Here is a 16,101-nt window from a genome sequence, read left to right as displayed (position 1 = left end):
GTGAGACTGGCTCCCCCTGCAGTTGTGCACAGCCGTCCTGTCTTATTTTCTCATTCTCTGCATAGGCTCGATTAATACAACATAATGGTATTAAATGCATTATTCCTTGTAACTAGTTTATGTTTACCAAAATAATTATTTTTATTTCTTACAGCCAGTTTCCATTCTCTTATAAATGAAAGGTAGAAAATCCTATGAGTGACTTCAGTTCCTTTCTCCCTACTTGTTTTCTGTTTCATTTTAGGCTTTGGTGAAGGTCAATGTGAAACTGAAGCCCATGCTAGATTCAGTGGCTGCAAACCGAAGTAAGTGGGAAGAAATGCATCAGAAAAGACTGCTGGTCTCAGCCGCCTCACCTACCCCTGCCAGCCCCATGGTGGCTGAGGAGGACAGAAACTAAAGCTCTATCCTCCCAGAGCTGCTGCAAAATGACTGCAGCCTGAAGAATCAGCTTCAGTCCAGCCACATCATCCTTTTATTCCTTTCGCTCAGACAGACCTAAAGACTCGGGATGTGCTGGAAAGCATGCCTGGACTTTTTCACCTTGAAGTGTGATCAGTAGCAGAGTGACAGGAGGACAAAGGAGGAGGTGGGGCAGAGAGCCTGGACCCTTACCTTCCCCTGATGAACAACATGGGCTGAAATAAAGGCTGTGGGCCGAAGACTGGTTTGGATCCAGGGACCTGGGACAGTCAGCACAGAAAGGTGAAAGTGTCAGCGCTGCTTAGTTTGAACAGTGAAAGTGTCAGCACTGCTTAGTTTTGTATGTGCTCTTCTGTTGGTTACAAGCCAAATGCTCTGTCTTTGCAGCCTCTCTCCAAGCAAGCTATTGTGTCAGACTGACCCAAGTATCCAGATTTGTATTCTATAGAGGTATCTTATTTTTAAACACATAGGTTCTTAATGATGGACTAGAGCCTTTAGAACAGATAACCTAACAGATAACCTATAAATACCAACCAAACCCAGTTTTCCCCCTAAAGGGTCCATAGTAGGAACATAGCAAATATGTTTGTTGATTGGAGTTTATACAAAATCTGTAACTCTACGTTGAGATCATGGTTCATTTTTAGAGTTTTAAAATCAGACTTCATTGTAAACAAGTCTTCTTTCCTCACAGGAAGAAGGGATTAACCGACTTTAATTAAAGCAAAGATGAGAGGAAGTCTATAGCCAAATTTACTACAAGTGACATATGAACATCTAGAAACTATTTCCAATAGTGAGAGACATTTTTTACAGGACACAGTAGAGCCACAAAGAGTATTGACTGGCTTGAGTTCTCCCAGTGATGAGTTTTGATATAAAATTTAAGGTTACTATAAGTAATCAATCAAGAAATAACGCTTGAATGTTTAAGAAAACACATAATTTGTAGGAAACTAGGTTTAAAATGGATAAGAATAAACTGTCAATAGATACAATGACTAAAAAGCTGATTTGCTGCTCATTGTACCTGAGATTGAGGACATGGTATGTCTTATTCAAAAAGCATGAAGCTAGAAGAATGGCTTCTAACCACAGCTTTGGCACTATTGACTAGACAACTCTGGATAAGTGGCTAAACTTTTCTGACCTTGTTTCCTCATTTGTCAAATGAGATCACACTGGGAAATGATTTTCAGACATATCTTAACCTTACAACTTTGTTCAAATGAATCTTTCAAGGACTACTAAGATATTAGACATCAAAAGATAAAGTCCTCTGTCTGAAGCAGGGTTTGGGGATTCAGAGACCTACAAATCTTCACTCTTTGATCACATACACAGAAGTCCACAAAGGGACCCTAACGACTTGGGAACATCCCTGGACTAGATGAAACCTGAGATTCATTCCAGCTCTGAAAAAAATCTAAAATTCACCACACATTTTTGTTCTTACTTTTACTGATCAATATCAGTTATTAATGTTACTACTCAATTCTTAAAGAAATAGGGGCCATGTTCCACAAGGGACATTGTTTTTCTGGCACAAAGGAGTCTTCTGGGAAATGTTCGAAGGAATGAGTAAAATGAGGGGACAAAAACAGAAGTGAGAAGGAGCAGGTAATCATAAATAGGAAATGAGATTTGTTATGGCAAGAAACAAAGTAAAAGAAAATTATGAGCCTAGCAAGGAGGAGGGAAAAAGGAAGAAGAAGGAAAATAAGAAGAGCCATAAAGGAAAGATAGGAATGAAGCAGGTAGTTTTAAGGGTACTGCCAAAGGAAAGGTGAAAGTCAATCCAAACAAAGAAAAATGGCACCTCCAGCCAAAAAAATGAGGATGTAGAATCCTGTCATCAATTGCTTAGGAAAGAGAGACAATTGAGCAGGGAGGGGTTTGACAAAGGAGAGAAGGAAGGAGTGGGAGCACTAAAAAATAATGTTCCTAGCTACGCTTTACAGCTGTCTCTGCAGGGAAGACTGGAGAAACTAGAGGAGAAAATGAGTGCAGGAAAAATTGCCTCTGCAGAGCAGGTAAGAGGAGGTTGTTCAGATTTATGGATTTTATTAAGCCAGTTTTCTGAATCACTCTGCTATAAAGGAAAATAGCTTCTGCAGGGCTGTCTCTCTTCCTTCAGGTGATGAACAAAGGATGGGTGGAGTTACGAATAGACCCTGGTCTGTGAGATCATCATGTGTCTGCAGCTCACGAGCACTGCAGGTGTTTCTGGGTATTGTGCCACATCATGTTAATATCACAAATGGGAATTGAAAATCAGTCCATGTGAGGCAGAGATGAGTCCACATCTGTTATCCTCCCCAACAATAAATAAATAAATAAATGGCCAGACAAAGGGATGATGCCAGACCATCTAAAGCAAAATTTTAAAGCACTAACCCAGGGTCTGTCAGAGAATGCAGGCAGCTACAAGCACTGTAGTTACCCTGAACACTGATGCTGCATATCGCTAAAGGGAACATAATTTATAGCACAAACCTTACGGTTTCCACTAAGCTTGAGTTTTCCTCTCCTTTTCTTGCCTTTTTATTGGCTTCACTGCACGGTTGCCAATAGCAACATCCACTGGTAGCAAGGGGAGTTCAACACCATTGCAATCTGCCATACAGTGGAGCCCTGACAATGTCAACCATCAATCAAGTAGCTGTTTGTAATTGCCTCCATCTATTTCTCCTGTCTCGGGGTATCTTTCCCATTGTGGGTCAAGATTCAGAAACTGCTGACTAATGCCACGGATCTGATCCTCCACGGCCAGGAAACAGTGGAAAGGATGGTAGCAACCTTCCTGGTGTCAACAACCCTGGGGGTTAAAGGTTGAACTTCTGGGAGTTTTAGATATTTTAAATCCTTTTGTAAAATAATTTCTGATTTCCCAAAAATGTGAGGTGTGTGTGGCTACTCATATATTCTGCCTTTCCAAAATAGAGGAAGAAAAATTGTCCTAGTCCTATTGGAGGAAGGCATTTGAAATGTGAGCCTTCTTGTAAAACCTCCGACTGACCAGATTATGTTTGCTTCCTCAGGTCTTTTAGCACTGATGGCTGAAAATGACTTCATCCTGCTTTTTTCTATGAGATATATTTTTTTCAGATGTTATTTATTAATACTAGTCAATATGTAGATAATACATGCACAAACTAAAAGGTAGCCTACCTTGGCAGGTAGGGGCAATTTGGCATTCTGTGAAAGGTATCATCTAGTGCACAGTAGACCAGAACTCTATTCTAGCTGGACACTGACTGGACCTGTAATCTTGGGACTCATCAGTTTCAGGTTTTCCATCTGTTAAATAAAAGCACTGACTGCTATTCAGTTTCCACACCAAAGGACCAAGCTGTGTTTTGCTTTTTAAAATTCTTCCAGAAAATTATCTTGTTTATCCTTCTCAAATAAAATAGGCAAAACCCAAAGAGGTCATCTTCTTACTAAAAATAAAATAAAGTTACATATGTGGAGTAGATATAAAACAATCTTATTACAGATGGTCTCAGCCTGCCTTTATTGATCGTGAAATATATGGTCATCGATACATTTTTAAAAAAAATATATTCTTTTATTTCATAAAGAACAATTGTGGATTTTCTCATGTCATAGGTATCTTACAAACAGTGGTCATTCATTTAGAAATAAATTTATAAAATGAGTCAAGGAAAGTTAAAATTGCACATGCGTTTTCTGCTTCTAAAATTTGATATGCCTATACACTTCCGGGTATTTTATATTTGCAAATATGTTGGGTTAAAAATTAATTAAATTAATTAAAATTAATTTTAAATTTTTTATATTAGGGTAATGCCAATATTGTATTACATTAATGCTACTGGAATTCAGTTGTTTTCTGTGTATCAAAATGTTATCATATTTTATCCACTTGCAATAGGTCATTAAACAGAGTTGCTCAATTTACTTAAGGTACAATTATTTGAAAATTCATTTCTCCTGCTGACTCTTATGAACTGCAGAAAGACAAAAAAAAAAAAAAAAAACAGTATCATCCCTGGTAATGGTATAAAACAATTTACATCACATGGGACAGTAATCTATTTAAGGAAGATTTAAATAGAAAGAAAAAATGCTTTGACTGGGGAAAAAAGGCAAAAAGGATACATTAAAGCAACCAACCAAAACCTAATTTGGGGATCTAAAACTCTGGGCAATTCTACCATAGTGAAGTTACATTATCTGCATTAGAATAACATTATGAAATTGTTATTCTGGCATTTGCTGCAAAGAACTCCCTAAACTCAAATGTACAAGGATTTTAAAGGTTCAATCTAGCTACAAGAAGGCCAAAATTTTATAAACTTGCTAAGTGAATAATAATAGAATAAAACACATAAATGACAGAAATAAAACAAGGCAGAACTGGAGAATTTCATGATGAACATTTAGACTTAGCAATGCCCAAAGTTGTGCTTGTGTTATCTGTGCCAATATCTTTCCCACAGTTATTTGGGGTTTTACATCTTTTTAAGTTTAATTTTGAATGTACCTGCATGTTTGCTACATCTCTCAGCAATGCTAAAGATAAGTTACTTATTTGTGTAGCATAACTACACCAATGTCATTGAATGTATATGCTGGTACAGAAGTGTTTGTTTTATTAAGTAAATGAAGTATTTGCTGTGAAAAATGTGTTCTTTGAGGTCATCATTTATCTCTGTGTTCATTTTTTCTATATGTCTGTATGTTAGAATATTAATTTTTCTTTTGCTTTAGTTTAGATTCAGGTTAAATTATATTTAGATGAATTAAAAAAAAAAAAAAAAAACCAGCACAGTATGAATATAGGCTAGGTTTTTGTTGAGTCTCATTTCCTTGGGGGGATATTGCTTTTGCCATTTTATTTTGTAAAATAATCTAAAAAGGATCCCCTTTTGACTTGCTTCCTAATTGTTACTGTTTTACACAAAGAAGGAAAGTATGTCTTCAGCTGAGGGATCTACAGGCATTCCTTTGTGTAGACTTCCCAAGCTGGTGTTCCATTGTTAGAATACTATATTATAGAATGCTTGTCCATTTCACAAGCGACTCATCTACGATTTTGAAAGTCTGCTTTAAGAGACCTAAATATCCTTGTTTTTAATAAAATGTTTAATGTTTGACTAAAGCTGTGGAATAATCTTTATTTCTTTTGAGAAGGGCTGAGAGAAGGAAGCAATGCCTTTAAATTTTGACTGTTAACTTAGCCCATTAACCTTGTCTTGATCTGTGATGTTTGCCTGCGTGAGAGGGATACTGGACAGCATTTCAAAAATGACAAAAGATTCTCCAAATGATTAAAGTTTTTCTGGAGGTAGGAGAATCTGCAGCCAAATGCTGGGTTCCTGTGTCCGTTACACATTGCTCAAATTTGCATGGGCAATTACACAGGGGGATGGCGTCAATGCAGGGCCGCCAGCCACACTGACGCTATACAATTACACCATGGCTTCGGTGCTTAAACTTTAAAATTCTTACACCATTGTGCCTGTTCTATTAGAACAAACTGCAGCAAATGATCCAAAGCCAATTCAAACGACTGGAGAGGAGGTGCCCAGGGAAGGAGAGGGAAAAGGTGCAGAGGGGCCCACTACTGGCCAGTGTAAGCAATCACCAGGAAACCTCTGGCTTTTCTTGTGCTTTGCAGTCTGTGATTTTAAAATGGGGCCAACAATAAGTATCCCTCAATTCACAAAAGAGCTGTGAGGGTTAATGAGGGAAGTTAGGCAAAGCAGGCCTGGTACTGAAAGTACTGTATAAACACAGGGGCTTAGAGTAGCTCTTTGTTTGGATGACTGGTTATTTTAAAATGCCAGTATCCACAGTTTTGCCTTCTCTGCTAATCCCTTTTGTAAATCACAATGCTATTGTGTTCTCCCTCATAATTTAGAGAATAATGCCTATAAACTCCCAAATACAAGCTACTTGATCAAAAGTGAAGTAATTCAAGAAGGAAATCTAATTAAAATACCAATAAGGTGGAATTAGCAGTGGAAGGGAAGCTCCTAATAGGGTGAAATGTCTCAACATCTACGCATAAATATTCCCAAATGTTGATTCAGCATACAGTGTTTTCAAAAGTCTTAAAATAACGAACAGATGCGCCTTCAAAATTCAGCCAACTACATTATCAATTTGGCACTAATTTATTCTTTTCTTCCCTGTTCACAGTGAGAGATGGGTTTGGGGGAATATGAATGCAAGGTAACTGAGCTCCCAAACTAGCCATCCTGAAAAAATGGTTGGGAATCAAAAGGGAAAAGAAATAACAAATGGAAAATGATTTTGCAGAAGGACTTCCTTTATCAAGGAAGATGTTTGCCCACAGCTGCGGTTGAAATACTCATGAATTACTAATGTTTAACAACAGGAAGCAGTCCCATTTGTAGAAAAAATTTTAAAAAATACCTCCTAACTAGCTTTAAAAGAAAATGTCAGATACATTATACAAACAAATAGACTATGGGATTTGATCACCTCCTATTTTGGCAGACAGAACATCAACATGCTAACAATTAAACATTGTGCTTTTAGCTCCTATATGTTTTACTTAAATTGAACCCTTCTACATGGTAAACACGCCTCCTTTTATGCAGCAAAATCTACCCTGAGACTCACACAATTTTCTCAATCCCTAATCCCTTTCTACAAGTCTGTAATTCACTTTATTACAATCACTTTCCTGTTGTTTGAAATAGAATGATGCACTTGCTTTTTAATATATGCTTCAGCTTTTCAAGATTCTATTGCAAACCAAAATATCAAAATCTTTTATATTTCAAACTATTCCACATAGTTTATTGCTTTCTAGAATTATTTCGATTGTTAATTAAAGGGCCTTCTTTCACCTATCCCCTCCCCCCCAAAAAAAAACCCCAATCTATTCCCCAACTGCCTATCAGTGACTAAATAAAAATCATTCTATCACAGCAGCACTGATGGTCATGCCAATTTCACAGTGTGATTGGTGCACTCATTTCATTTTGAAAATGACCCTGCCCTCCATCTGTCTAAACTGTCTGTCCTGTTTTTTTCAAGCCAGGCCTCTGGAGCAGCATCAGATGAAATAAGGATGGAGATAAAGAATAACCTCTTTTCTGCCCAGTTCAGCTGCCGTGCTCACAGATAGGTACCACTGGAAAGAAGAAGGAGAGCTCCAAATAACTCCTTAGAGATCAAGAAATTTGATGGAAAATAAATCATCCTTCTAGTTTTCATACAATACTTAAGAAGTCATTTAAAAGTGAATGTTTTCATGATATAAAGACATTTCTGCAAATCAGAAATACTAAATATATAAAAGGATATTCTTGTTTTTGCATTTGTGATCTTACCTTAATAGCAACTTACCCAAGGTTATTTTCCATATGTAAGGATTTTAAAATACTAAGCTTAAATTTCCAAGGGACAAGGGTCAGGCAGCCAGCTAACTATGAAGGAGAAGCCATTCACACCCTCTTTATTAGGAGCATCACTAGTCAGCACACTCCACCAAATGTATCTCACCAGTTTAAGACCTGAAAGATGCATGAGGAGCTATGGTTGAAAGATGTCTCAGAATAGAATTATAGGAGTATTACTCAGCTGCTTTTTGTGGGGAACCTGGGTAAGACAAAGCCCCATTCAACTCTCTGAAATGGGAGAGAGATTGTCCCTTTCTTGATATTGATGCATTAGGAGGCTCAAAATCTGGTTCCACCCAGGAAAATACAACTCTGCCAATTCTCAGCATGAGAAAAAGTGCATAATAAGTACATAAAGTCAGTCATTTTATGAAATGATCAACTGGACACCTAATGAAGTTGCTTCCTTGTAATACTAGATGACTAGTTACTATATGATTCACTACATGGTAAACACGCCTTGTGATACTAGATGACTAGTTACTACATGATTCTCACTAGTTACTTTTTAACATCTGCTAGTAGCTGAAATTGAAGATGAAGGTTCAAAGTGTACTGTCCAGCATGATCGTTTTAATGGAGAGAAAAAATCCCCACTAATGTCCCTCATACACACTTCACACCAAAGACTGGGCCCTTACAAACTTTATAGGAGATTATGGATTAGGTTATTCACCACTCACAATTTCCTATGGAACTTACCTGCTGAACATCATGGCTTAGCTTCTACCTACCTGGGCATGGTCTTGAGAAAATAAGTAAAATCTTTAAATGTTTATAGCCCACAACTTTTCCTTCATTATATACAGATTGCAGGGTAATTATAGGATTAGAAGTAATCTGTGAAAATGAGGTATAATAGAGTGCCATACAATATTATGGTGTTGCTTCTGAAATGTAAATACAAAAAATATTTATGGGAGCAATACCATTGGGCAGTTAATGGACTTGCATTACAGTCTTTAATTATATAGCAAAGACATACATTTATCTGAATCATACTTATCTTGAGTACTAGGGAGAACAATGAAGATCATAGAAGACATCAGTCTTTTATTGGCAGGGAAAGTTGGAGGACCAGGGCAAAGGATACAGCCAAGTTTAAATGCCTACATATACTCAGTAATATTTGGTTCTTCGTGTGGGGGGTGGAGGAAGCAGGTGGAAATGCTTGGATATATATTTCATCCTAGGAATTACCAATTAACATCCACAGCACTTCTTTCTTTAGTCAAAAAAAGCACTGGAAACTGCCAGACTCCTGGAGGTGGCAGGACTCTTGTTTTGAAGAAGTGGACATTCAGGAAGGCATGAAAACAATCGACTCTAATTATCCAGAATTCCAGCTTTTCCATCCATTCCTATCATTAAAAAAAAGTGAAGGGGCTGGAGTTGTGGCTTAGTGGTAGAGCACTTGCCTCACAGGTGTGAGGCACTGGGTTCAATCCTAGCACCACATAAAAATAAATAAAGGCATTGAGTCCACACACAACTAAAAAAGAAAGAAAGAAAGTAACAAAAAAAAATGAAACAGAAACTACACAAATGGTATACAACACAGTGTGCATGTCTCAAACACTGGAAGGACATTGGGTCCTAAATATTCCTCCATTTCTCCAGATACCCAGGTGACAACGGAGAAAATAACCCTCAATTTAACACCAAGGGGATGTGTAAGCACACAATACATTTTGTGAGCTCTTTTCCTGTTAAGAAACCAAACTAATACAAGCACAGGAGGAAAGACAGTTCAGCATAGCCCCCAAAAATTGTATTTGAGGAAGAAACTACCATTCCCAGAATGCAGCGCGGCACGCCTCAAGATGCCGCGCGACTAAAGCTGTGCATGACGGGAAGTGGAGTTTCGGCAGCGGAATGGCCGGAAGAACTTCCTGTCAGTTGCCGGATCCTGCTACTCCTCAGTACGGAGCCATCCAAGGCTAAAACAGAAATTAAGTGACTCTGGTCAGGGCTTCCTTTTTATTGTTAACGGGCCGGGATAGATTTCCTAACAGACTTCCGCTTCCGGCGAACTTGTTGCCTAGGAAACCAGCAAGCGCCTCAATCCAGGCAGTTATGGCGGGGCTGAGCAGCACGCAGATCCCCGACGGGGAGTTCACCGCCGTCGTGTACCGGCTCATCCGCGACTCCCGCTACGCCGAGGCGGTGCAGCTGCTGGGCGCAGAGCTGCAGCGGAGCCCCAGGAGCCGCGCCGGCCTGTCGCTGCTGGGCTACTGCTACTACCGCCTGCAGGAGTTCGCGCTGGCCGCTGAGTGCTATGAGCAGCTGGGCCAGCTGCACCCAGAACTCGAGCAGTACCGCCTGTATCAGGCCCAGGCTCTGTACAAGGCCGGCCTTTATCCAGAGGCCACGCGGGTGGCCTTCCTCCTCTTGGACAATCCCGCCTACCACAGTCGGGTCCTCCACCTGCAAGCTGCTATCAAGTACAGTGAGGGTGACCTGCCAGGGGCCAGGAGCCTGGTGGAGCAGCTACTGAGTGGGGAAGGGGGAGAAGAGAGTGGAAGTGAGAATGAACCTGATGGTCAGGTCAACCTGGGTTGTTTGCTGTACAAGGAGGGACACTATGAAGCTGCCTGTGCCAAGTTCTTTGCTGCCCTGCAGGCTTCAGGCTACCAGCCTGACCTTTCCTACAACCTGGCACTGGCCTATTATAGTAACAGGCACTATGCCTCGGCTCTGAAGCATATTGCCGACATTATTGAGCATGGTATCCGTCAGCACCCAGAGCTTGGTGTGGGTATGACCACAGAGGGCATTGATATTCGCAGTGTTGGCAACACTTTAGTCCTCCACCAGACTGCTCTGGTGGAAGCCTTCAACCTCAAAGCAGCCATAGAATACCAGCTGAGAAACTATGAGATAGCCCAAGAAACCCTCACTGATATGCCACCTAGGGCAGAGGAAGAATTGGACCCTGTGACCCTGCACAACCAGGCACTCATGAATATGGATGCCAAGCCTACAGAAGGGTTTGAGAAACTACAGTTTCTACTCCAGCAGAACCCCTTTCCCCCAGAGACTTTTGGCAATCTTTTGTTGCTCTACTGTAAATATGAGTATTTTGACCTGGCAGCAGATGTCCTAGCAGAAAATGCCCATTTGACTTATAAATTCCTCACACCCTATCTCTATGACTTCTTGGATGCCCTGATCACTTGCCAGACAGCTCCTGAAGAAGCTTTCATTAAGCTTGATGGCCTAGCAGGGATGCTGACTGAGCAGCTTCGAAGACTCACCAAACAAGTACAGGAAGCAAGACACAATAGAGATGAAGAAGCTGTCAAAAAGGCAGTAAATGAATATGATGACACTCTTGAGAAATATATTCCTGTATTGATGGCCCAGGCAAAGATCTACTGGAATCTTGAAAATTATTCGATGGTAGAGAAGATTTTCCGCAAATCTGTGGAATTCTGTAATGACCATGATGTGTGGAAGTTGAATGTGGCCCATGTTCTGTTCATGCAGGAGAACAAATACAAAGAAGCCATTGGTTTCTATGAACCCATCGTCAAGAAGCACTATGATAACATCCTGAATGTCAGTGCTATTGTATTAGCTAACCTCTGTGTTTCCTATATTATGACAAGTCAAAATGAAGAAGCAGAGGAGCTGATGAGGAAGATTGAAAAGGAGGAAGAGCAGCTGTCCTATGATGACCCGGACAGGAAAATCTACCATCTCTGCATTGTGAATTTGGTGATAGGAACACTTTATTGTGCCAAAGGAAATTATGACTTTGGTATCTCTCGAGTTATCAAAAGCTTGGAACCTTACAATAAAAAGCTAGGAACTGATACCTGGTATTATGCCAAAAGATGCTTCCTGTCCTTATTAGAAAACATGTCAAAGCACATGATAGTGCTTCGAGACAATGTTATTCAAGAATGTGTGCAGTTTCTAGAACACTGTGAACTTTATGGCAAAAACATACCTGCTGTTATAGAACAACCTCTTGAAGAAGAAAGAATGCATATTGGGAAGAACACAGTCACATATGAATCTAGACAGTTAAAAGCTTTGATATATGAGATTATAGGATGGAATCTATAGATAATGAATTTTATTATAAAGGCTATTATTTTTATCTCACATTCTGTTTTATCCCTGGTTTTTGGCATCTTTACACTTGCTATATGTTGAACATTGTACACGTTAAAACAACAAGATTCAGCTTTTGTGAAACTTCACATAATATTATTTAATAAAACCTTTTCAAACCTAGAAGGATTTATGAAAAAAAATCAAAGCTGAATGTGGGGGGCATTTACATCTAATAATGTTTGTAATATCTGTGTTCTCTCTGTATCTTTCACTTTTTTTTTTCTACTTATTATATCTTCACAGAGTCTTGTATGACATCACTTCCTCATCCAGGGACTAAGCAGTATTAAGTCCAGAACTGAGTTAATATATAGTTTATCTGGGATTTAAGTCATTTCATGGTTGTGCGTTGTAATATAATTCCAGAATTATATTAAGGTGTATTACACAGGTTTTGCATAACCTAAGATATTTCAGCAGTTTTCTGATACAGAGGTAATGTTTTGTCCAACAACAACAAAAAATGTTGCTAATGTTTTTTCTTAGAATGTACAGAATTCAGTGGGAAATCTTGTGCCATAAAAAATTATGATGCTATGATACGGAGATAATAAAAAATTCATGAAAAAAATTGTTTTCTTTTACTCAATTTCTTCATAACTTTAATAAATTAATGTAAGATGTAATCTTACCATTCACAAATTACTTTTAGTAGCAATTCATAATAGAAGTAGTAGTATTTCTCAATTCCTCCATATTTGTTGCATATTAAGAAATGTTAATGCCAGGCATGTTGGTATACACCTGTGATCCCAGCAGCTCAGGAGGGTGAGACATCAACAGAAGATTGAGGCAAGCCTCAGCTATTTACCCTAAACAATTTAGCAAAACCTGATCTTAAAATATTAAAAGGGATGGGGATGTAGTTCAGTAGTTAAGTTCCCCAGGTTAAATCCTTAGTGCCAAAAAATAAAGTCCACTTTTTTAAAAAAAGAAATATTAGTGCCCAGGTTTCTCTCCTGTAGCTTCTTGGAAAAGGAAAAATATTCCGTACTATTACTATGACCTCATCAAATTACTCTCCTACTCATACCACAGATAAAATGGTCCATCAATTGATTTTGAAAACATGTACTACCATTTTGTTCAGTGGATTTCATATCCACAAACTTGACAATTGTTTATTCAGGTTCTCAGTGTGATAAAGTATTCATTCTTCTAAGGTTTTTCATTTTTTACAAACCACAAGAGCTTCACTATTTTGTTCAACCCTATGTCCATTGCTCTTCAAAATTGTGAATGCCATTGTATCTGGCATAGACAAGATCAAAAGTATTAAACTGAGTCATGAAATTGCTTGTCTTCAAAGTTTTTGGTCTACAAAATCAGCAATTTCTCATAGTTTAACCATACAGTCTTTTTTGTTAGTTTTTTTCTGAAAACAAATATAAGTAGAAAATACTTATAATAAGTAGAAAACAAACAAAAAAACCTAACTATTGCTAAATAATGATGCTTTTTACCTTCCAGAAGGAACCACTTAGCAATTTGGTTACCCAGAAGAAGAATGCCTCCTATAGATCCTCTATGACTAGTTTAGATGTCCAAATTACATCTGTAGACAATTTGGCTTTGACAAATATTGCATATTTTGTAATTTATGTCATTTTTAAACTGTACTAAGCTGTTCCCACTTCCACAGGCGATGTGATGATTCCATACTTAAAAGAAACACTGACGGGACTTTGTTGCATGCTCGAGGAAATTTTAACAGGCCAAAGTGTAAGAAAACTGCAACTTTCCAGTTTCAAGCCCTTTCACCTACCAAAAATTAACTTCCGGAGCACATACAGAAAAAGAGTTTCACATACTTCCGGTTCCGGTGGTCTGGTTGCCTAGGAAACCAGCAAACGCCGCAATCCTGGCAGTTATGGCGGGGCTGAGCAGCACGCAGATCCCCGACGGGGAGTTCACCGCCGTCGTGTACCGGCTCATCCGCGACTCCCGCTACGCCGAGGCGGTGCAGCTGCTGGGTGCAGAGTTGCAGCGGAGCCCCAGGAGCCGCGCCGGCCTGTCGCTGCTGGGCTACTGCTACTACCGCCTGCAGGAGTTCGCGCTGGCCGCTGAATGCTATGAGCAGCTGGGCCAGCTGCACCCAGAACTCGAGCAGTACCGCCTGTATCAGGCCCAGGCTCTGTACAAGACTGGCCTTTATCCAGAGGCCACGCGGGTGGCCTTCCTCCTCTTGGACAATCCCGCCTACCACAGCCAGGTCCTCCACCTGCAAGCTGCTATCAAGTACAGTGAGGGTGACCTGCCAGGGGCCAGGAGCCTGGTGGAGCAGCTGCTGAGTGAGGAAGGGGCAGAAGAGAGTGGAAGTGAGAATGAGCCTGATGGTCAGGTCAACCTGGGTTGTTTGCTGTACAAGGAGGGACACTATGAAGCTGCCTGTGCCAAGTTCTTTGCGGCCCTGCAGGCTTCAGGCTACCAGCCTGACCTTTCCTACAACCTGGCACTGGCCTATTATAGTAACAGGCACTATGCCTCGGCTCTGAAGCATATTGCCGACATTATTGCCCGTGGTATCCGTCAGCACCCAGAGCTTGGTGTGGGCATGACCACGGAGGGCATTGATATTCGCAGTGTTGGCAACACTTTAGTCCTCCACCAGACTGCTCTGGTGGAAGCCTTCAACCTCAAAGCAGCCATAGAATACCAACTGAGAAACTATGAGGCAGCCCAGGAAGCTCTCACTGACATGCCACCGAGGGCAGAGGAAGAATTGGACCCTGTGACCCTGCACAACCAGGCACTCATGAATATGGATGCCAAACCTACAGAAGGGTTTGAGAAGCTACAGTTTCTACTCCAACAGAATCCCTTTCCCCCAGAGACTTTTGGCAATCTTTTGTTGCTCTACTGTAAATATGAGTATTTTGACCTGGCAGCAGATGTCCTAGCAGAAAATGCCCATTTGACTTATAGATTCCTCACACCATATCTCTATGACTTCTTAGATGCCCTGATAACTTGCCAGACAGCTCCTGAAGAAGCTTTCATTAAGCTTGATGGCCTAGCAGGGATGCTGACTGAGCAGCTTCGAAGACTCACCAAACAAGTACAAGAAGCAAGACACAATAGAGAGGATGAAGTTGTAATAAAGGCGGTGAATGAATATGATGACACTCTTGAGAAATATATTCCTGTATTGATGGCCCAGGCAAAGATCTACTGGAATCTTGAAAATTATTCGATGATAGAGAAGATTTTCCGCAAATCTGTGGAATTCTGTAATGACCATGATGTGTGGAAGTTGAATGTGGCCCATGTTCTGTTCATGCAGGAGAACAAATACAAAGAAGCCATTGGTTTCTATGAACCCATCGTCAAGAAGCACTATGATAACATCCTGAATGTCAGTGCTATTGTATTAGCTAACCTCTGTGTTTCCTATATTATGACAAGTCAAAATGAAGAAGCAGAGGAGCTGATGAGGAAGATTGAAAAGGAGGAAGAGCAGCTGTCCTATGATGACCCGGACAGGAAAATCTACCATCTCTGCATTGTGAATTTGGTGATAGGAACACTTTATTGTGCCAAAGGAAATTATGACTTTGGTATCTCTCGAGTTATCAAAAGCTTGGAACCTTACAATAAAAAGCTAGGAACTGATACCTGGTATTATGCCAAAAGATGCTTCCTGTCCTTATTAGAAAACATGTCAAAGCACATGATAGTGCTTCGAGACAATGTTATTCAAGAATGTGTGCAGTTTCTAGAACACTGTGAACTTTATGGCAGAAACATACCTGCTGTTATAGAACAACCTCTTGAAGAAGAAAGAATGCATATTGGGAAGAACACAGTCACATACGAGTCCAGACAGTTAAAAGCTTTGATTTATGAGATTATAGGATGGAATGTGTAGTTACAGTTACAGCTGGTTATGCTTTTCATGAAAATTGCTTTGTTATTTATATTTCACACACTTTTTTATTCATCCATTCCAGTTTCATATTGAACTTTGTACTCTCAAAATCGTAATACCAAATATTAAATTTGCATAGCTTTTCCACTTAATTAATATGGACTTGCAGTGTGAGCTTAATAATTTCTCCATAATCCTGCATCAACAGATTGCCTAAAGTAAATATTACTTCAATGAAATCTTTCTATAAGCAAGTAATCCTAAATAGCAGTTGATTTT

General features: G+C 39.7%; 3 protein-coding genes across 3 annotated transcripts in view; all 3 read left to right on the top strand.

The window, feature by feature from the left end:
* The window catches only part of Pde11a (phosphodiesterase 11A), a 381,530-nt gene extending 376,020 nt beyond the window's left edge, over positions 1-5,510 (top strand). Inside the window, exon 20 of the mRNA XM_046447555.2 lies at positions 245-5,510. Within this exon, the coding sequence (XP_046303511.1) occupies positions 245-400 (156 nt within the window). The 3' untranslated portion in view covers positions 401-5,510. The remainder of the gene's footprint in view (positions 1-244) is intronic.
* Positions 5,511-9,714: 4,204 nt separating this feature from the next.
* On the top strand, positions 9,715-12,519 carry Ift70a (intraflagellar transport 70A). The gene has a single exon (XM_046447377.2). The coding sequence runs from the start codon at positions 9,906-9,908 to the stop codon at positions 11,901-11,903; it is 1,998 nt and encodes a 665-aa protein (XP_046303333.1). The 5' UTR covers positions 9,715-9,905; the 3' UTR covers positions 11,904-12,519.
* Positions 12,520-13,792: 1,273 nt separating this feature from the next.
* LOC124094589 (intraflagellar transport protein 70B-like) lies at positions 13,793-15,837 on the top strand. The gene has a single exon (XM_046447456.2). It carries the CDS (start codon positions 13,825-13,827, stop codon positions 15,820-15,822), a length of 1,998 nt encoding a protein of 665 aa, XP_046303412.1. The 5' UTR covers positions 13,793-13,824; the 3' UTR covers positions 15,823-15,837.
* Positions 15,838-16,101: the final 264 nt, after the last annotated feature.

This window comes from Marmota monax, unplaced genomic scaffold (genome assembly GCF_021218885.2).
Source record: "Marmota monax isolate L192 unplaced genomic scaffold, Marmota_monax_Labrador192_F-V1.1 WCK01_AAM20220418_F8-fsc00007, whole genome shotgun sequence".
Classification (NCBI taxonomy): domain Eukaryota; kingdom Metazoa; phylum Chordata; class Mammalia; order Rodentia; family Sciuridae; genus Marmota; species Marmota monax.
The sequence above is the reverse complement of the archived record's forward strand: the minus strand, read 5'-3'. Positions and strand labels throughout refer to the sequence as shown.